The 22,026-nt window shown below is 43.1% G+C and overlaps 1 protein-coding gene across 1 annotated transcript in view; it reads right to left on the reverse strand.

Moving 5' to 3' along the window:
* Positions 1-22,026, reverse strand: part of birc6 (baculoviral IAP repeat containing 6) — a 111,884-nt gene that overhangs the window by 4,302 nt on the left and 85,556 nt on the right. The window contains exons 66-72 of the mRNA XM_070916557.1: positions 21,361-21,583; positions 19,409-19,554; positions 16,928-17,038; positions 15,912-16,129; positions 12,694-12,855; positions 10,966-11,043; positions 8,956-9,144 (exon numbers count right to left, since the gene is read on the reverse strand). Coding sequence (XP_070772658.1) covers positions 8,956-9,144; positions 10,966-11,043; positions 12,694-12,855; positions 15,912-16,129; positions 16,928-17,038; positions 19,409-19,554; positions 21,361-21,583 — 1,127 coding nt within the window. The remainder of the gene's footprint in view (positions 1-8,955; positions 9,145-10,965; positions 11,044-12,693; positions 12,856-15,911; positions 16,130-16,927; positions 17,039-19,408; positions 19,555-21,360; positions 21,584-22,026) is intronic.

Genomic DNA, 22,026 nt, shown 5'->3' on the forward strand with positions numbered 1-22,026 from the left:
AAGGGCCAGCAGCCGTTTAACCTTTCGTATTTGGACATGCCATCGATCACAGCATGGACTGAAGCTCTACATGCAAACCATCTCTGATCATCAAGCAAACGTTGGATTAGGACATCTTGACAAATGACCTTTCAGGAGGAACATGGAGCAATGTACACACGAGTACATTCAGCTCATATGTGCAGTCTGATGGAGAGCCCCGGCCGCCAGATAAACTCAGTGACCGGCTGCCCACTCATTATTCCGCAGGGCAAACCGAGGTAGGACGAAGAGCCGAGGAAGGGATGTGTGGAAACACTGGACGCATGAAGGGTCAAGGGCAAGACTGACTCACGCGTCCATTAAGAAGTTCCTTATTCTTAGTTTTCTGTGTTCCATCAGAGGCCTCAGATACCTGCCCTACTAAACCCCGACGACAGCCCTGACCCGCAGAAATATTTCCATGATCCTAAGCTGCAACACCAGCAAAGTAAAAACTGGTTTATACCACAAACTCAAACATGGCTTGTACTGTCTGCCTGTAGCTGTCATGTACTTGAACATGTACATTATTATTATGTCATCTCACTGAGGCAGTAGCCTGCATAACATATCATTTCAAAAGACCAGATACATGTATGATCAGGTAAAAATAATTAGCTTCTCAAGATGGTAATGTGAAGCTAATTCGCTAGTAATGTACCTGCCTACCTCGATACTATGATACCAGAGTATCAAAAAAGTGAAACAATACCAAGTCTCTTATTTTAGCGTTAGCACGCCAACGTTTGCTAATAAGCACAGAAAACAAAGCACAGCAGAGGCTGATGTGAAGTAGTGGATTCGTTTTTGCAAATATCTGGTCATAAACCAACAGACTGGCCAACCAACCCACGCTACTAGCATCGCTGAAAACCTTTATTTTTAAGATTGATTCCTCCATTGGTAACTGTGTGCTAACTGAACGTAACTGTCTAGCCTTATTAGCCATATATCTTAAAATCTGGAGAATTCTTTGGGGCTGAGATCAACATCACTTGCTCTTTTTGTGAGAAACACTCAGACTTTTTTAAGATGGGAGCAAGAATCTGCAAGCCACTTTGTGACGACTTCCATCATCTGTGAGAGTTTGCGTCTTCACAGTCCCCCCCCCACATACATGTCACCGTTGGATCTGCGCACATTTGGACGTCAGTTCCAATACATACTGATAGCAAGACATCGATGTACAAGCTGAAGAGGAGAGGACCTAGACACGCTGATGTCTGTTTTTGAGGTAGCAGCACAAGATGATTTACATTTCGCCAGAAGAACGTTGTGATCAGCTGCATCAAAGGCAAGTTGAGAAACGCCGCACAGATAGCTCCCCTAAGCCTCAAGTTAAGCTTTAATATTTTCAACGAGGACACAATTGTAGCTGAGTGACTTTCTCTGAAACCAAACTGCGTGGGGGTGTAGAGTAAAAGGACTGATCAGTGGTGCTGCTACACATGTTTCTGCTACCTTTGACAATACAGGAAGTAAGTATATATTTATTCATACACGTTGCATCACCCACTTTAAAAATGGGCTCAATTAAAGCCGATTTCCAGGCTGCAGGATATACCCTCCGACTGCAGGATGCATTAAAAACCTTACGGACGGGATAAAGACTCTTTAAACCTCTTTGGGGACCATGGTGTCCATTCCAAAGACATCTGAGGCTTTTGAGTTTTTTTTAAGGAGCCTAATGAAGGTATTATTGCTATACATTTGTCCTTGTTTAGCCAGGCTATAAGTAAAAGTAATTGGGCTTACTGTAATTAGGGACAGATGTGGGGTTTTTTTGTTTCTATGAGGGTTACTAATGCTGGAAAGCCTTTCCAGACCACCAGGCAGCCCCATGGTATCTGCTGAGCTGCCAGCACCCAGGGTATGAATCCCCCCAAGCTACAGCTTGACACACACACACACATATATATATATATATATATATATATATATATATATAAACACTCTTAAAGAAAAGGTCTGACGGCTTGGTTACACCAAGGCAGACACGTCTCTTCAAAACCAATCAATAATGCAGCGATAGGGAGTGCTCAATGGAACAATTCCCTGTCAGGACGGCTTCCTACCACTCCCTGCTGTGTGCGAGAGTGTTACTGTGCGATACCGTACGCAGTGAATGGGAAGGATTTGGTGTGAGGCTCGAAGTGTTGCTGCACACGTTTACTTGAAACATAAACGCGAGCGTGTTGGGCAGCAACATCCTTTGTGGAAGCGGTGGAAGGTTCATCGAGTGCGGTTCTCACTCCAAGATGAGCATGGTCTCTAGACGTCAGCCAAAGAATATATGGAAGTGGACGCAACCTCCAATGCTACAGATGGTCTAGTTCATTATGTTAATCCTCACCCTATGGTACTGAACCACGAGGGGGGACAGTGTCGGTGCTATTTGCCTGAGACGTGGAGGTAGTTAAGGGTGTCACCCGTCAGTGGCTCCAAAGGCCTTTTTTTTTTTTTTACACTTCAGTGCAAATGTGAATATGACAACGCTGCCTTTCTTTTCTTCTTCTTACCACAAAAAGGCATATTTACAAGTATACCCGCGCGTGCGCGCGCACACACGCACACACACACACACACACAATGATCCATATTTTAAACATGCGACCCATTCTCCTTAATTCCACCTGACAATCTGCTTGCTGCATAATTCAAGCCTGTAAACCATTCTCTAGCTCGACCTCTATAAATAGCATGTGGTAACATTGGATTCTCACACACACACATACCAAAAATAAAGTCTTGTCTACGCAATTGGATCCCACTAATCCAATGCTCATAAAAGCAAAAACGCACTAGCAGCATCATCAGCATGGATGCATGTGGGTGCATTCGAGTCTTGGATATAAAAATGACTTGCTGTAGACTGAGCAAATAAAAACATTACAATGCACTATTGACAACATAGAGTATGTTGTTTTCTATCGATGCATAGGCTATTGAGGGAACCGGGTTGAATGACGATTGAAAAACAGGAGATAAATTAATCAATTTCAGTATTGCCACAGGGAAGAGAATCACAGCAAAAAGTCTAAAGGCCTGCTGGCGAAATTTTCCATTACACCTCAGAGTTTAATAGTGTTGGACCAAAGAGCCTCAACTCAAAGACCACTTACTAGCTTGTTTTGGAAACTGCAAAAGTGCTACGAAAAAAAAATTGAACGTTTGATCATCAACAATTACATGACAACCGTGCAAACTCAATCAGCTGACAGAGACAGTGTGATATGGTTGAAAGCTCTGGAGCAAGGTAGTGAGTGGACCTCGAGTTGAGATCGGTGCATGGATCTAGAATTGGGTGCTTTGTATCGCTAGCTGATAAAGTTATTGTGCAAATGGCAAGCTAGCCAATTTACCGACCAGATCAGCCCTGGGAGTCTGGGTGAATTAGCTAACGTTATTAGCTAGCTAGCTAGCTAGCTAGCAATTTGTCCGCATTAGCAAGCAAGCTACTTTGTGTTGGACTGTTTTGGTGGGTGCCAGTCGTTTGTTGACGTTAGGAGACTCCCTTTCTAAGCTAACGTTAGCTTGTGTTGCACACTGTTTGCGCTTTAGGGGAGCCAAAGAGAGATTCAGGTACTCGGAAGCGTGCATAACGTCACATCCTTTGGATTGGAAATCAGTCCACAGGCTGTTATAGGCAACCGAGAAAGTCGGGCAGGGTCTCATCAAGTGGCGTTACAATCCGTTCACACATTGGCAATAAAAAGCGATTAACACATGTTAATTGATACATATTGATACATACAGGACCTTTAATTGTGTGTTTCTTTTCTGTCATTGTTTTGGCCCACCTCGGAAGCCGCAATGAAGATTTCTTACCATTCGGTGAGTTTGAATTTTGAACATTCTTCTCACAGAATTTTATCTACTCACCCAACACCCAACCCATTGGCTCAGTGACTGAAAAGTCCAAATCAAGGGAGATGGTGATCTAGGACCATGCTACGCCATGATAGTTGGGGGGGGGGGGGGGGGGGCAACTAAGAATAAATAATCATCAACAAAAAAATCAATCAAAAATTCCTCAAGAAGATGGTGAAAGATTATGAAATTAATAGCAGAAACAATGTACTCACATGAGTACAGCCTAAGGACAGATACACTTTCACTAGTCAGCACAGCTCAATGATAACTTGATGATGGAGTTTGTGTGTAACTATTATTTTGTTTTTAATTTACGGGGTGCCAGCCAGGAGACATCCTGGCAAAATGTCGTGCAGTCACACACACACACACACACACACACACACACACACACACTATATACTTAGTCCTCTTGAAAAAGACAAAAAGAATAAAACCAATCTGACAGGTGCTGACAGGTCAGTTAATTTCCTTTCCGAAACAAGCAACAGTTCAATGCATCCGGCGGATATTCAAAATAGTTCATGAACAGTTAAAAAAAAACAACAACAACAACCCAAAACAGCTCATCAGGAATACTCTACCGCAGTTTGCAGAACTATTTCACAGGAGACGAACTGTTTCCTCTGACTGTTTACAAGTAATGGCGCTCTCTGCATGATGTCATTTTAAAGCAACGCGGTGGCCGGCAGCAGCAGACATCGGACCCACTGAAAACAATAGCTGGGTTGCTGGCTTTGGAGTTGTATTATTGCTACATTGGATATTTACAGCAGATTGGAGAAAACAGCTCATTTTCACAACCAACCAAATGAATATTAGTAGAAAATGGAATCCTAGTTGGGTTTTTGTTTTTTTAGTTTTTTTAGGAGGGACCCTGGTTCAAACATAAAGCCTGCACTATTACTGAATCCCACGCTGAGCTCGTATGGTTACCACAGTTTATAACACATTTTCTGTGATAAGGATGCAGCAGTGTTCAAAATGAGGTCAAGATGATGGATAAATGCAAGAACTCTGTGACAGGGTTACAAAATAGTGGCACTACGAGCCTGCTGTTATTCATCAAGAGCGAGAGACCAGCTGGAACAGCAAAGGTTGATATGGAGGCTTCTGATGAAGATGTACAGCAAAATCAGACAGCTACAAGAAGACAGTCACACAACTGTTTCATATGGAGGGCATCTTCTAGGGACAGGCTGAGCAACTCTATTGATTTTCATTCTGGAAAACAAAAAGACCAGGAGGGACAGTAGTAGGGAACCATGATGCACTGGGTTTTCAAACAGAAACAACGCTGTGAGCCAAAGAACGGAGACCTGCCGATGTGGTACACACCTGTGCTCGACCATCAAGACGGGTCATGGGGAGGACTCCCGCTCATAAAACTGACACTTTTCTGTGTCAAGATTCAAAGTGCTTAAGATGCCGCCTCATGAGGAGTGACAGGATGTGCTCAGGCAAATGAGAGACTTGACAGCATCAGTCGAGCTCCGGTGGGACCCACCACGTCAGCAGACATCGCTGCACCTTCAGCACCAAGGACAGCAGATGTAAAAATACTGCATGCAAGCCGTGCATTACTGTTTCCATTACAGTTCTACTGTTGCTTGCTTGTGTTGTTGTATGCCCCGAGAGGCCTACAGCACTTTGGAAAACACAGATTGCTGTGGGCGGACACGAGATCGGCCTGCAAGCAAAAAAAACCAAAACTGTTCACTTCAAATAGTTTCTGGACAATGACTAACACACTGCTGGTAAACTTTCGACTGGATATATTCTGGCATAAAGCAAGCTATTTGCAGCTAGTTCCTGACCTCTGAATCCCAACCAGAATCTCTAAATGTTGCAACGACAACGTGAGAAACTCAGATTCAGGCAAGCTCGCAAAATAATTATCAGACGTGTCTATAAAACATAGGTTTGTTTAACATAAAAAGGAACGCATAATGCAAAATTGTAATACAAAGCGACATCTATAGAATCTCCAGTTTTCTATCCACCAAACGTCACTCTCTACTGACACTGAAACAAAACAACCTTGCGGTTTCATTCGTATAAACATAAAGCAAAGGCATTTGAGAAAATGCCCACAACCTCGGGCTGTTCTAAATAGTAGAATTCTGTATGTCAAATTGGTTATCAGCAAGAGGGTGACAGCTGCTAAATTCCATTTTGTTCACGGCTAGTTGTGTTCCTCTCTGTGTCGAGGTTGATCTCAGATGTGGACTTAACAGGCGCTAAAAGGCCAGTGGTGAGAAACCCACAAGGGACTATCTCACCAAGCTTAATTGAATTTCTGTGTGCATATGTGTGAGAGATTGCTCAGCCGGGTGACATTGCCAAGTCCTACTATGTCCCCTCAATATCTCTCGGTCCAACGGTCCATTTCACCAACTGGCTGGGTGGTGTCATGGAACCAGCCCCACCCCTCCCCCCTTAATGGCAGCATCGCCTGCAGTGCAAAGGCCAGATAAAACGTATAATATTTCACGTTCAAATCCACGGGAATAAATGCAGCACTGGCTGTGGATGCATACAAATAATCCAGCTCAGGACATTTTTTTTTTTTTACATATATCCTGAACAAAAACTACAACGCGTCTGAAAACCTGTGGTTGCTGAATTCCTGGACAAACGTGATAAACTCCACGCAGACAAACGTCACGTCTCGTCAAAGTGACAGTCATTGCTGTGTGGTTATGCTCTGCATTTTTTCGAAAATCAAACTTTGCTAGAAATGCATTACTAGGCATGATGCTAACAGTGAAGGATCACCAAACTCAATTAAGTTTCAAGTCTTTCCAAGTTGAGTGTAGATACATTAAAGGGATATAAGAGGCTTCCTAGAAGGTGAGAAAACCAATTAAAAAATATAGCATACTTTAAAAATCCGAAGCGGTAATGGAAATCACATCACATTTATAGAAAATGGAATGAATGGTAAGGCTACGAATAACTACCTTCTGGATTCAGCCCAGTGAAAAAGCTTGTCCAGTAATGGTTGTGAAGCTAACGTTAGCCCCACCGGCTAATGTTAAGCGCAGAGCTGTCAACAGTACCATTACACCATTACAAGCTGTTTATCACCATTGCCATAGGTGAACAGCCATTCAGATGTTATCAATAAATAAACTGCCACTTTTGAATTTTAGGATTTCTAAAGATGAATGAAAAATGTTCAATAGTTTTTTTTTTTGATTTAGTGTTAACTTAATTGGTCATTTCATTTTTTTTCCCTATAGAAAACTCGAACAGACTGGTTTGAAGAAAAGGAAGGAAAAGGAAAAGAAACTGCATCATTCTATTAGATTTCTTTCATGTAGAGACACGTGATTATGCTTAGCATCTTGTTCAATATCATGTAGACCACCAATATAGGTTTGGACAAAAAATAATTAAATGTTTTCCTCCAATCGCTCAAAACCGTTCAAATCCTAATTTGGCACGATCCGTCTCACCACGGACCATTTAAAACATGGGTCTCAATCTCGGACAATATTTTGTGGCCCCCACCTTGATATAAAAGTTTAATGTTAGTGCGGCCCGCGATTTTTGTTCGTCCAATGTGCGCTGAGAATGTGCGCACCTCACGGTAGACTGTGTTGTTATTTTTGCTACACAGCTTTCTGTAAAATTCAAAGATGCATTATTAAACCTTAATAAAGCATCATTCTTTTAATTTGAGCATCATCTCCCCATTAATGACCACTTAGTTTAATTATTGTGAAGCACTTTGTCCGTTTCAACACGAGCTCTGTCAATACATCATTTATCGTTCTTCTGATGTTTAATAATGATGACGGACACTTTACAGTGGTGACGGTTTGCAGAAACGTGATGAATTTTGGGTAAAGTCGCCCCAAATATCTACAGCAGCTGTGCGTACTGATCAGCTGTTGGAGAACCTGTGCGTAATTCTCACTGAGGTCTAATGAGTAGAGCAGACGTACAAACGGACGTTAAAAGACCTTTACATCCATGTTTGGCGCACTGTGTGACAGCAAATGAGGCTCGTGCATGTGATTCCACAGCGTGTGACATTAATAAAACAGAACCAGGCGAACCTGCTGCTGTGCCACACGACATATTTGATTAGGCAACGCCGCTATGCTCCTGCTGCATCCATGGAGTTATTATAGAAAATAAAAGCCAGTAAATAACGCTTCAATGGGATAACGGCGTCCCACTGTCCCGGCTTCATGCTTTCACTTGTTTCTATGACGACGTTTACAACAACAACAGCACGGCGGATAATGAACAGCCCGGTAGAATTCGCCTTTTTTTGCGCTCACTAACCCGGTACTTTCTACCACCTACAAATGTCATGATGTTCATATCATCATGAAAGACGTGAATATCGAGCGCAAAAAGAAAGGCGACTGCTACCGGGCTGTTCTGTTCGGCTCAGCTATGTGAGAGGAAGCGCTGCCAGGTTTCTGGCAGCAAGGAGCAGGCAAGAGACGCCATGTTAAGAAGGAACGTTCATGTTCAGAAGAAGCCATTGAAGTTAAATAACTGTTAGTAATGTAGTTTGAGAAGTTTGGATTTTTTTTAGCAAAGATTTTTTTGTGGAATACCTGATGCGGCCCAGCCTCACCCAGACTCTGCCTCCAGCGGCCCCCCAGGTAATTTGAGTTTGAGACCCCTGATTTAAAAGGACCACAGGAAATCCAAAAACTGTGAGGTAGGGGGGTGGGGTGGTAGGCCAACCTCCAGATGATGTCATCTACCAAGGAACTAATAAGAGGGGAATTTATGATCATACAGCATGCCCAAACAACCCTCAGGGAGGAGAGGTTGCTTTTCTTTCCTCTTTTAGTTTCTGGATTGAAATAAATAGAAAAATGTCAAGAAGAAGAAGGGCAGCGGCATGCAGCTGACATATCATGGGGATGATTCCCGATTCCGTTGGAACTTTGTGTTGAGTGGAACCTTGTAAACACAAACATCAAAAAAACCTCCATCCTCATTCCTTTCCTGATCAAGAAATACCACATTTATATTGAAAAAACATGAGTGTGAATTGAGTGTGAGACTTTGCAACGTAGTTACTCCTACCTCTTTGAAGCACGGCGAGGGGTTGCGCATCTGCTCGAGCATAGCCCACTTGACGGACGCCTGTCGGATGTTGCCATCGTATTCCCGTGAGCTCTGGGTGCCACTGGGGGTCCCGCGGGAGCGTTCGTATCCTGGCTCATTGAAGTAGGGCTCCGCCACCAGAATGAGGGACTGCACTGACACTAGCACCTACAGCAGATAAAATTTAAAAAAAATAAAAAAAAAGAGGTGGGAAATGGAATTAAGTGATGGGAACATTCAGGATTCCCACTGTGGTACAAAAAGAAAATTCCATGATGAAAACCACATTCTAATACAATTAATGTGTCCAACTATTTAGGCATAATCCTGATCCATTGGTAAATTATGCCGACATCCCCTCAGTGTCCTCAACATCCAAAGCCTCTTAAATGATCTTGGCAGTGGTGGCCACTTAGAAGAGAGTCTGACAAAAGCAAGGAATATTTTGGCCCCATAAAAGATATATCCTTCAATATATCTTTATTAACAGCTCGATTAATGCCTCGAGCCTGTCTCAAGGAGACTAAGGACGTCCTCCTGCATCATTCTGTCCATTACAAGCGACTATATTACCAACAATGACGATCTTGGGCTTGGAGCCCTGCCTGCTGGCCCCAGCCGTACTGGAGCTGGATGATGTGCGCTTGAAAATGCTCCATCAAGTTGGATACCAATGACCTTCAACTGCCGCGCTCTGTACGTCTTAAACTGGGCTGCTAGATTTCACAGCCGATATCCACCCCGGTTGATGACCGCTTGATCCCAAGCCCACTCCCCTTTCTCCTATTCACCAACCTCCTTATTTTCCATTATTGATCGGCAGCACACTAACAGGAAAGATAATCAATGGAGACATCTCTATGTACTCTCCAACCCTGCAAATGAGGGAATTATAAAAAAAAAAATAAAAAAAAGAGGAGGAGGGATCCATTTCTAAGCGCTCTGGCTCGCTTGTTGTTGGATCAATATATATATATATGTGGAAAATGAATGCAAGCGTGTGCATGGCAAACAAATAATGGTGCGGGTGTGTGTCAACATGCTGCGTTCAAGAACTTGTGCGTTTATCCATAAGCCTATGCACCACTTCGGATACCCAGCAGAACCATAATGCCGTCCATTATCTATAAGTCTAAACCCTTTAGACGATGAAAACACAGATAAACTACTCTCTTTACAAAAAGCCTGATAATCAAACATGTTCCCTTACCAATAAATTACTGAAATTCTTATTGAAAACTGTAGCTGGACAACAACTCAGCTTATACACAGCAGAAATGCGGCTGATGGAGCTGACAGAAAGGTAACAAAAATACCAGACAGCAAGTGGTCAATGCCTAACAGCGTTTTTAGAACATTTGGGTCACACGTGAGATCGAGGTTTACTGAAATCCTCTTTCATTCTATAGCTCGACAGTTTAGCTACAATGGATCTCGGTGAGATCTCCTAAGATAAGCTTCAAAGTAAAAAAAAATAAAATAAATGTTCAGCGTCGGGCCCGTCTTTAAAATGCACATTCCAAAGCAAAGGAATACTAAAAGCGACAGAAAATTAAGATGACAGAAATTGTATCAGGAACAAGACTACAAAGTGATGATTTTAAAGGATAAAAAAAGTGAGAACGGTCTACGAAATCAAGGCTTAAAAAAAAAAAAAAAAAAACAGATGGCATCTGGACTAAACGTGCAATTGAAGCCAACCGATTTGGACTTCAAGATGAGTGATGTGTGTGAGCAGGCACGACCTGGAGGTTCAAATGATACCGTGTTTGTGTTTGGTTTGATTAACACCCACACACTGTCAACCAAAGCGAAGTAATAACTTGACTTTAAAAAGGATCCTTCATGTCAGCTGTCGAAACACGCCATTAATGCAGAGCCCCCGGGAGCGGTGTAATGACAGTGATAAACTACAGCCGCTGACACGAAGACTCATACAGCGGACCTGCTGATCCATTCAGACTCTGTCATAGCGGATCTTCAGCTCACCTGTAGAAAGCTTGAGGTCTGTGGGTTCCATTTCTCCTCTGGTCTCCCGTGCCATGTGTTGAGGATACTTAAACATACCTGATTAACACACACAGAGAAAAATAAATAAATAAATAAATAAATATTAAGAAATTAATCTCAGCATAAATGACATTGAGCCTAACACGACCATTGCACTGGTGCTGGACCCTCAGACATCCAGGGCAAAACACATTGGGGCACCTTATCTTCAGGTGTGGTCTATATAAATCCAGTCCACATTTGTTAAACCCTTTACTGTACACACTTGCCAGCTTATTGGGTCCACCTAGCTAAAACTAATGCGGTCTAACACAACAGTCCTGCTATAAATTCTCCCTTCAGGAGGGTTCTAATGTTCCGTTTTTGTTGAAACTGTTTTAGTTTCTTTAGGAGAGGTGTTCAAATGTCATTTTGGAGGATTTAGTTTTTTTGTTTTATTGTATTGCGTCACATATTGACTAGTCTGGCTCACCGGATGTCGGCTGCTGGGATAAGTCTGGCGACTATTTCAGTCGCTGCTCTCCTCCCCTTCCGCTAACTGCACGTTAACTGTTTTTTAGAAGTCTGTGGTTTTAAAGGGGTCCAGTGAGCTCCTTCAGAGCTTAAGTATAGGTAGGCTTCACCTCTAGGACACCAATGACATAGTCTACATACGTCGTTTACTGGTTTATGTGGTGTTTTCTTTAGCCTTCTTCAGGATTTAATCATTTTAATGCAAGATCCCCCTCCCAGACACTATTTTGGAACGGCACCACGATGTGTAAAAGATTTTCACGCATCACTCGGCATGTACAAAATGGATGAGAAGTTGATAGCTTCTTTTTTTTTTGAATGAGTTCAACAATGAGTATCTAAAGAATGAGGCCTGGCGAATGGCTTCATCATGGCCTCGATAGCAAGCTTTGAAATGAAGCCATTTCTTTTTGCTCCTATTCAACTTCAATTAATAATCCTACGTCTACTTATGAGAACTGTTCCTAGCACTGATTTGCTTGTTTAAAACTTTGCGGCTGCTTCAAATCACTGTACTGATGCAATTAGAACCTGTTGCGTGGCTGGGCAAGACTATGTTGATGGTCATAGATAGACATTGTGTAATTGACAAGTGTGCAATGGAATTAAATCATTTAATGAAATTGTATGACAAGCCCAAGTTCGCTTATACAAGCCGGACAGGGCCAGAAACCACAGCAAGCGGAATAGTGTCCTCTGATTGGTGCAGCCAATCAGATCTCCTGCCCTGTGGTTTGGATGGAATCATGTCATGAATGAAAATGACCATAAGAAATAATAAAGTTTTCTAATTTTCATTAGATGTGTGCTAAAAATGAGGACTAATCCAAAAGTCCAGTTTGCTCATTTCACATTCCATTTAATTAAGGACTAGACTGAAAATTATTTGTTAATGGAGTTCTAATTTCAATTTTGGTAAATAAAAAAACAAAAAAACAAAACCAAAATACCCATTTTCATCTATGAGAATAAGATAATTAAATTAAATTTAGAAATTTTGACTTTGGCATACATGATGGCAGTGGTGGCCTAATGTTAGAGGCTCCAGTGAAGCTGTTCAGTGGCCAGCAGGTCAAACTGCGGTTGTGCTAGACGGCTTCCAGGTGTGAATATGTAACTGTGTGAATATGATACACAAAAGAGAGCATTTATTCCCCTGAATAAATAACAGACTTTGGGCCTTTCCCAACTTACTTTGCCGTCATTGTAGAGGTTAGGGTTAAAGCGCACGCTGTGTCCGCCGGTGGTCTCCAGGTTGACCAGCGGAGGCGAGTTGGGATAGTCCTGGGGAAAATACACGTCGAACTCGAAGCAGCCGTTGGCGTACGGGGTGTCGGCTGGGCCTGTGATGAGAACCTGTAAACAAAAAGGGGTGGCGGAAGGGCTTTAATACAACACAAACAGCCCGACAAAGGGTAGTTATCAATCACACAATGAAAGGGGTTAATTAAAGAAAGGTGGATGCACTGATAACAGTAAATATGGATTAAACAGAGGCAAAAAATGGTGCTGACTCTCTTTTCCACAGCCACAACAATGAATTAACTACAAGGCTAAAGGGTGAAATTGGCAGAGAGAAGGAGACCAGTTCCATCTGCAGTAGTCGTGGCGTTTGTAGCAAAAACTATTCATTTCCTCACTAAATGAGATTAGCTCATTAATCAGAAGAAGAAACACAAGCACTCAAAAACTGTTATAAGGACCCGAATATATATTTAAATATAAACAAATGATCTAAATCAACAGTAATATCTCTAATAGCAGGCAGCGCCAACTTCAAAAACCATAACAGGAATAGGCTTCAAGGATTTAGGATTTAAGATTGGGCACACAAAGATAATGGATCTTTGATAAGATTTTGCAGCGGACTGCATGCTTACTGTGGTTGATCACGAATTTCAAGCACAACTGGGGCAAAACTCAGGACTGTGTCTTTACAAAGCCTTTGTATTGAGGGCATTCTGTATGGCCGATGAATGGAAAACCTTTTTTTTCCTCCACCTTGCCAGCCCTGTTGTCAAAACGAGGATCTGCTCTGGAGCATCAGGGTCTTAGCCAGTGACAGCCGCGTCAACTGGCTACGACTACAGCAGAACTCCTCTGCACGGGTGACTCAACGCATCATTTAGACTTAACGATGGAACAGACGTGGCCCAAGTCTAATGGGGGGGGGAAAGGCTAGGGTCGTTTTTTGAAACTCGAGAGCGGACGGAGTGTGACAGAGCTCTGCCAACACTGCCAGACTTGCGAGACTTCAGGCAGGCTGGGCAACACTGAAAGAGAGAAGGCACTGCATATACAGTATGTGGGGGCTACAAGGTTCCTTTAGAAGACACAAAAAGAAATGTGGGACTATGGTACGGATGCAGGATCGTGAAATGACTGCCTAACCCATCCTCACTGGGGCCTGTGCACTACGGAGGATCAGCCGAGAATTGCCAACCAAGGTGCTCATCTGTACTACCTCTAGGCTGGTGAACGAGCTTCCTGGATTATTTAGGTGAATGCAGTACCGCCTCAAAATGCTCCCGAGCCATCTGTAGTAAGCGGTTGCAATGTTTCACCTGATCTGGAAGCTGAAACATTCTAAGTGGCACACAGCAAATAAAGACTTTTATTTACATCTGGTGGTAAATCAAAGCCAACTGGACTTGCTGTAGATTTCTTGAAGACGGGCCGCATATGGCCACATTCATTTAGCAGAAAGACGGGAAACAGTCCTGTGTTAAAACTACATGAGGAGCTATTGTGGGCGTGCGGTGTACATTCAGGTTCCCGGGGAGACATGAAATAAGATCCAGGGATTCCAGTTTGAGTAATAGATCCATGAGTTTGAAGGCTTCTCAGATGCCAAAACTGAAATAGAAGATTTTACAGCTCCGGAAAATCCCGGCGACAATTATTTTATCTTTACTTCAGCTTTTTTGCTGGACAACCCTGCGTTGGGGGGGGGGCTGTGCTTTCCCCATGCGGTCTGAATATGGCCTCACAAAAAGGCATTCCACATCCCTTCCCAGGCAGTTTAAAGGATCTGCCCACCCCCACGTGTTCTCAGGTATTTTGGCTGATTAGACCACTGCTCAGTTTAAACGGTGGGCAAAACTCTGTGAGGTCACCGGACTCCTTTAACTAATGAGAATGATAAAAGGTGTAAATTTGTCCCAACAAAGAGTACTTATTGTAGTAATTGAGAACTCTCACACGTGTTCTTATTTCAGAGAAGAACACTGACCCTTGTCTAAACCACCACATCGGTCTGGAGTCGCGCTGTCAGGGTGTGTAACACTGAGATGACTCGGCAACTACACTTGCAATATTTCCTGAGGGCGCTGAGCACCATTCATGCATTAAGTTTATTTTGACATGACCATTCAGAGCTTCTAACCAAAGTTGGGTAAATCTGGTGGGGAAGCATTTCAAGACTGAAACCAACTGTGCCACTGCGACGGGCTCGTGGATAAACGCAACGGGCTGCTTTTTCGGTACTAATGTGAGGCTGCAGGGGCGAGGTGCAAGGATGTACTGACCCCTCACAGATCATGAGATTTCCACCTCGCCAGCCACAGTCCCATTCCGCCAATGCTCCTTAGGCCATGCTATTCTTGGGGGGGGGGGGGGGGGGAGTAATTTCGGTAGGTTTGTATGAACATGTTTGCATAACAAAAGTGTGCACTGCTGTGACAGGGCTGTTGGCTGTGGACGAAAATCTTATCCTTTTATACCCCACTTTGTGATCACAGCTAAAATGTATTATGGTTGTTCTGCTTGGTGGTAAAATGGATAACATTTTGTGCTTCAAGTTCTTTGTTTGATGTTTCAAAATGTATGATTTGACCACTCGCCCTTCACATTGTTTTCATGGCAAATCAAACAGTAGAACAGTATTCCCTCAGCTGCCTACGGTTTTGCCGTGTATATTTCCTTTCATACCTACATTAGTTACTTCAATATTTTGTGCACGGATAAAAATGCTGTTATGAGCGTCATTCATTATCTATTTTGCTTCCGACGTTGTTGGTATGCTGTGGACTTTCATTACGGGGTTCCTTTGCCGTAACCGAGCTAAACAGATGAGGATTGTGACATTTAGCAAAGGAAGACTTGCCATTAATAAACTTGAGCGGGGGAGAGCCATCTATTAAATGTCACTGGGGCAATGAGTAAGAGCTGTCATTGACAACGCTGTGTGGTATAAACGTCAGCTGCAGAAACAGTACAGTGCACAACATCCCTTATGGGTGTGTTCCATCAGTTATATTCATGATATCATAACACTGACGCATTTTACTACAACGTTGTTGTACAATGACTGTTGTTGGGTCATCAAAACTAATCATGGTTCTACGTCTCAAACATTCGTACTCTGGTGCCCGGCCTAATACAGTTGATAAGACGTTGAAGCAGCACTTTACCTTCATGATGTCCAGTCTCTCCTCGTCGCAGCGGACAAAGACACTGGACGAGGACGACAGGGGCAGAGAGGTGGACAGGGTGACTGCCTCCTGGGCGAGGCGGCGGGATCGGGCTGCACTGTTCGTATCGCTGGCGTTCTTCACCTGAGACATGTAGTGGTAGTTGACCTTGAACATCACTTTGCCATCCTCGTCCTCGGAGACCATTTCGAAGGTGTCTGGAAAAGAGAGGAGACCAGAGTGAGGGAGGTTGTGAGAGTGTCACTGTCCTGTAAAGTACCCATTCTTACATCCAACTACACCCAAAAACCTATCGTTACCACCTGTCAACACTCAACGTAACAATGTCCCACATTGCCCATGTAGAAGCATTTAGAAGTCAAGCTAAAAAGTGTTTGTTAAAGGAGAACGCAATATTGCTTGGACTCATTGGATTGGCTAAAAAAACTTTTATCTTGGTCTGAACAAACAAAAACTTTCTTTCAGCTTTTCTTAAGCTAGAAGCAAAATCACACTTGTAGTGCGAAATCAACTTCAGTCAAAAACTCTCCAGTTCCATCCAACTGAATGTCTTTTAGCCTTACAAATAAAAGACACTCCCCTGTATAAATGCAACGATACAATAAAAAGTCTTGTTATAATCTAGCCCTGTCTTGAGTTTTCTATTTCTACTCTGTCTGCACATTAAAACAACAGTCACGTGTTTACAGTCACGTCACTAGCAATTACTTCAGACATCAAGCTGCTTACAAAACCAATTACAACACAGCAAAAAAAAACAACAGTGTAATTAATCCTGACATGGCCGAATGAAGAGTGACGGACAAGACAAAAGGGACGAGCAGGGCAAGAACGTAGCCCGAGTCTGCCTCCCTTTCAGAGTTCTGGCATCGTGGGCATTCTGTATCTTGTCAAACAGGGGATGGAGACATAAGAGTGTGTGTGTGTGTGTGTGTGTGTGTGTGTGTGTATTTGGGAAAAGGAGGAGGAAGTCTATAGAGGAATGGCGAACTCACCAAACTGCAGCTTCTTCATGGCAGCTACGTATTTTTCCTCTAGAGAGCGCAGAATGGACAGGGGCTTGGGCCGACTTGACACCTTCTTTGAAGACTCCACCAGCTTCCTCTCTGGCAAGTGGGTGGGGGGTTTGGGGGTGGGAGCAAAAAAATGTGATTTGAGAGTGAAAAAAAGATCAGGTTGGAGGCATTTAAGAGAGTAACCGTGGCCGAGAAGCGTCAGTTTCAGGACATCTTTCCCTTGTGAAAACCCTGCAGAGGCCGGCCTGCCTGCCTGCCACGGGGCTATTTATCAGAAAAGGCACCTTAGCGAGCAACCAGCTGCAGTCTTTGCACTACTCTTTGTCAACAACACGCACAGATACGGGCATGCACATAAAGAAGCACTACAGAAAGGCTGGGGGGAACAACTTTGACAAATCAATCTTAACTAGACGTGAAGGTGAAAACTGCTTCTATACAACACACATTATTGTCAAGAGCATTACTGCATTAGGGTTTTTTTTCCAAAAGGATAACTGCAGTTTATTACACCGTGGATGGCCGTTGGTCCCATCAGTTACGATGACATTGTACTCACCACCGCAACTGCTGAAATCTCAGAATGCAGTAACACCGCTGCAAATAAAGTCAGACGGGCGACAGGCACATGTGGTCAGACCATAGACGACCAAAACGTCTCAATTGCCCCCCTGGTGGCTGGCTGCAGTATAATTCATAAGCCCCGCCCCCCTCCACATTAGCAGATGGGACATGGGCCAAACTAAAAAAATCAAAGTACAAATACATTTTTTCCCCAAAGATGGTTTCTGTCATTTTAGGTAGTTCTTATCACGCTGATGTTTGTTCAAGCGTTTACTTTTGTGACAAGTTTGGTTTTAATTCGTTATTTGATGCCATAAAAACGGGGTGACACGTCATGACTGACAGCTGAGTTTGACTGCGGCGTGCTTGCAATTGGGTTGGGCAGGTGTATGGGCGGGACCTTGATACTGTGGCTCCACCCCCCTGATCACCACTGCGCAGGCTCTGGCTCCAAATGACGTGTAGCACTGCGTGTTCCCAGATATCAGCAACTTTAGAAATAATGGCCAGAGCTACCAAAATAAAAGGTACTTTGAGAGCGCTGTCACTCGAGGATATCGGTGCTCCGTTATTTTGAAGGCAACTCCACCACCGCAGCTAGCAGCTCAATCTGACCCCTACTAACAACCTGTACAAAATGCTGCTGCTAGCCACATGTTCTGCTGTCATCACACAGCCAAACACAGTCGTGACTTATAGTAGAGGTTAGCAATGTGGCATGACTGATAGAGCAAATTCGCCATACTAATATCATAAAGATTGTTTATTTGGTCTAACTGGATAATCAAACTTTGAAGCAACGTTTTTTGTTTTCTCCACTGGAGGTGAAGAGGTGTATATTTCAGGGATCTTATCATTTATTCGGCCTGTTCAGGCAGCACAGGTATATGGATGCTCGAGAGGAATACTTCCTCTCCTCGGTCAATACTAGATATTATATTTCTCTGTCCTGATTCAATCATTATCAAGGCCCTTGCGTCGTAAGCTCCACAACTGTGCGTGATGTGTGATTCCCGAGGTCTTTATCGTATGGATTTCTTTATGTGAAGTGACATGACATTGATCTTTATCTGTACCCCCCCCCCACCCCACCCCCCCCACCCCCGAATGCACACTTCCACCACATCTAATGGCATTGACCCACCTAAGTGATCAGTTAGAAGGCTGTTTAGCAACAAGGTGATGGGGGAGGTTTAATGTAATCATTTTATCTCCTTTCTTTCTTTCTTTCTTTCTTTCTTTCTTTCTCCATGTACACAGCTTGGAGAGGCTCACAAAAGGTGCCAAGGATTGTGGGGCAATTTCAGATACAGGAGCTCAAACGTGTACAGTCCATTATGGACATCTAGAGCCACACAGCCACATGAGAAGGAGTCTTACCGAGAGTTGAGTTTGACCTGTAGCTTGAGACCATTTGGTCAACTTTCAAAAACAGGGCCGATAGCCTCCTTGATTAAAAATAAATGGCTTGGCTTCAGTCAATCACAGCTGGGGGAATTCAGACTTTTTGGTAAGCTAAACTTAGAGACCCATTTTCTTGTCCTTGCACCAAGAGGGCAGGACACAGACAACAGATGAGGGTGTGGGAGACAAATGGAGAGAGACTGGAGACCTGCTGAAATTTTTCAGATCTAGTCAAGAGAAGGGAAATGAAAAATACTGGATGCCAGCCAACAAGTGTTTTAAGTCAGGGAGAGAGTGAGGAGAGAAATGTGGGCTTAACATTTCTGCTCAAAATCCCAGACTCCAAACTGGGTTTGTGTTGGGCACAAGTTCAAATGTACTGATGTAAATATGTACCGTGGTTACCCAAGAGTCTTCAGGCTTTGATTTAAATCAGATGCAACAGTGTTTGGCAATAAAGCCGCGTGTGTGTGTGTGTGTTTGTGTACATACCCTGGTTGGCCTGCCGTAAGCTGGTAGTAGCGGCGTAGACTATCTCAGCTGTCCTCTGGATGTCAGGCACCAGCAGAGTCAAGCCCTCGGGCTCTGGATCTGAGCTATCCGTCTTCATCACACCTTTACTCTTATCTTTCTTTGACCTGGAACACACACAAATATACATTCAGCCACAACGTGACATTGGGTGCTGCTTGGATTTCACCTGAATTGAACTTGAATTATTCACAAAGATGAAGCGAGCTGTTTTCCCTTTAAGTTTCCAAAAGGACACCGTAATGGTGATGAGAATGGTAATGCATTAACATATACAATGTTATATACACACATCGACTCGGTAGACGTGTTGACTAGTGATGCCTTGAGCTAAGCTGGAAATAGGATCAGGGTTGATAAAGGTATTTTTTTTATCGAAAAAGCTGCTCCAATTCTGATCTTTTGCACAATAAACAGCAGCCAGCAGTCTCAATTACTTAAATAATAAGGCCTGTAATAATTATAGGACATATAGTACTGTAGGATACCGTTAAAGGAAAGGAAATGTTAAACACATCTAAACTGAACCAACTGCCAAGATTTGAATCCAGGCCAACATTAGGCTGTGTGTACCCCGACCATCTCGGCCGGACAAATGATTTTAAGATTACAAGTGGAAATACAAGTCTGCAATGTTCCACCTAGAGGTTTTTAAGTGAGTTTTACGTGTTGCAGAAATTGCGATTTTAAAGATATAGTCTTATTTAATGTTACCGAGGCAAATTCAACAATTAATTGTGATATGTGATATGGTAGGGCTGGAATATATCTCTGGATATATAAGTGTGGCCAATGATGAAAAAAAAAAAAAAATCAGTGAGGAGGACAACTTGATGGCAGCATTGGATTTTTATATGAGTTTCGTATCGGCGCAATGAAGTACCAAGTATTTCATTTATTGGATTCACCAAAAAACAGACATTCCCGTTTGGTTATTTTATGTACGTTGTGATACATGCACGTATACGTGGACTGATGGACTACTTTGCCCTCTCTAAATTTCAATTGATACTGCTTAGCCCTAATATCAGAGACCCATTATTATTCCAGTAACATTCATCCTAAGCCTTTAAAAGATGAGTCACTAGCTGAGTTACACATTTCTAACTGTTCTTCACTTGTTAATGGAGCAGATTTAATTCTTTTTGATATTTCAGCTACAAACACAAAGAGCGAATCAAATTGTAAGTTTGGAGCTGTCAGTGGTCTCAAATGTTGCCTGGACCAAGCTTCAGTAGTCCACTGCTGTCTCCTTGACTTATAACGAACTATGGAGGTTGTTCTTCCCGTGGTACCTTAGATGAACCACAGGATGGCTGCTGCAACATTCATGACAAGCATTCTCTAAAAATGCCATCAGATACATCATTCATAATCAGCCACTTTGACTTGATGTATGTATGTATGTATATACACACTGCACGTGTATGCCTCGACAAGAAGCTAACAGGAGTGAGCCCTCTCATCTGACGGTGGCGGATTTCTCTGGTGAGACTAGCCTTTTTCCTGCTATAATGAAACACACAACACATTTATGCACATGTGTCCTTGGACACCTACAGAAGCAGCTTAGTGATTGAATCTCAATGTGTCCTCAGTGCCTCTTGGGGTGCATTTTAATGCCAAGTTTGAACAGGGCTACGGATGTAAAAAGATTCCCAGTTCGGCAGTAAAGCAGAGAGGAGAGTGAATGATACTGGAGTGGTGAGGTCATGGCTTATGTATGTAAGTCTGTTTTAGCCCAAAAGATAAGATATGATAGATAAGATGTGTAACAATACACCTTTAAGTACTGTGTGTGTGTGTGTGTGTGTGTGTGTGTGTGTGTGTGTGTGAAACATTTGGATTCTATATTTCAAATTAAAATAAAAACTCTAAATGTAATTATTATTAAGTTCTATGGATTTTCTCACCTGAGGCGATTGGTGTATGTGTCCACGCATGTCTTCATCTTGGCCAGCAGCATCCCAACAGAGGTCTGCCCCTCAGAGTGTTCTTCGTCCTCCTCCTCCTCGTCCTGGCCCGGGTCTCCGGAGAGAGGCAGCAGCAGAGGAACGAGGGCCGTGCAGGTGGAAATGGCCCTCAGTAGCTCCAGTAGGGCCCGATACAGGGGCACATGGCGTGCCATATCCAAGACTGCAGAGTGACAAGGAGGATACAACGTGTTCAATGATCAAAAGGATAAAGGAACGAACGTGTATGTTGGTATCACCAACATGATCCTGGATCTTCCTAATTGCCATTTCTCAGAACTCATTTCAGCCACAGAGGAGCTCCGAAAGATTTGAAAAGAATACTGAAAACATAAACGGACCGGAGGGTAGGCAATATCCCTCTTAACGACGCTAAGTGCGTGCAAAGTAACAACAAAAACTGATTTACTCTGAGCAAGAAAGGTTTTTTCATGCACTCAGCGCTGCCACTGGTAGCCAGAAGCGATGTTACAATTTGACAGCAGCCTCCTTTGTAAATCTTCCAACCACCAGTGGCAGCGAGTTCAAGTTTATTTGTCACATATAATCATACAGGTTACAAAAATCAAAGTGAAATGTATGTCCGCAAGGTCCCATACTTGTGCA

This window comes from Enoplosus armatus, chromosome 12, assembly GCF_043641665.1.
Source record: "Enoplosus armatus isolate fEnoArm2 chromosome 12, fEnoArm2.hap1, whole genome shotgun sequence".
NCBI classification, from domain to species: Eukaryota; Metazoa; Chordata; class Actinopteri; order Centrarchiformes; family Enoplosidae; genus Enoplosus; species Enoplosus armatus.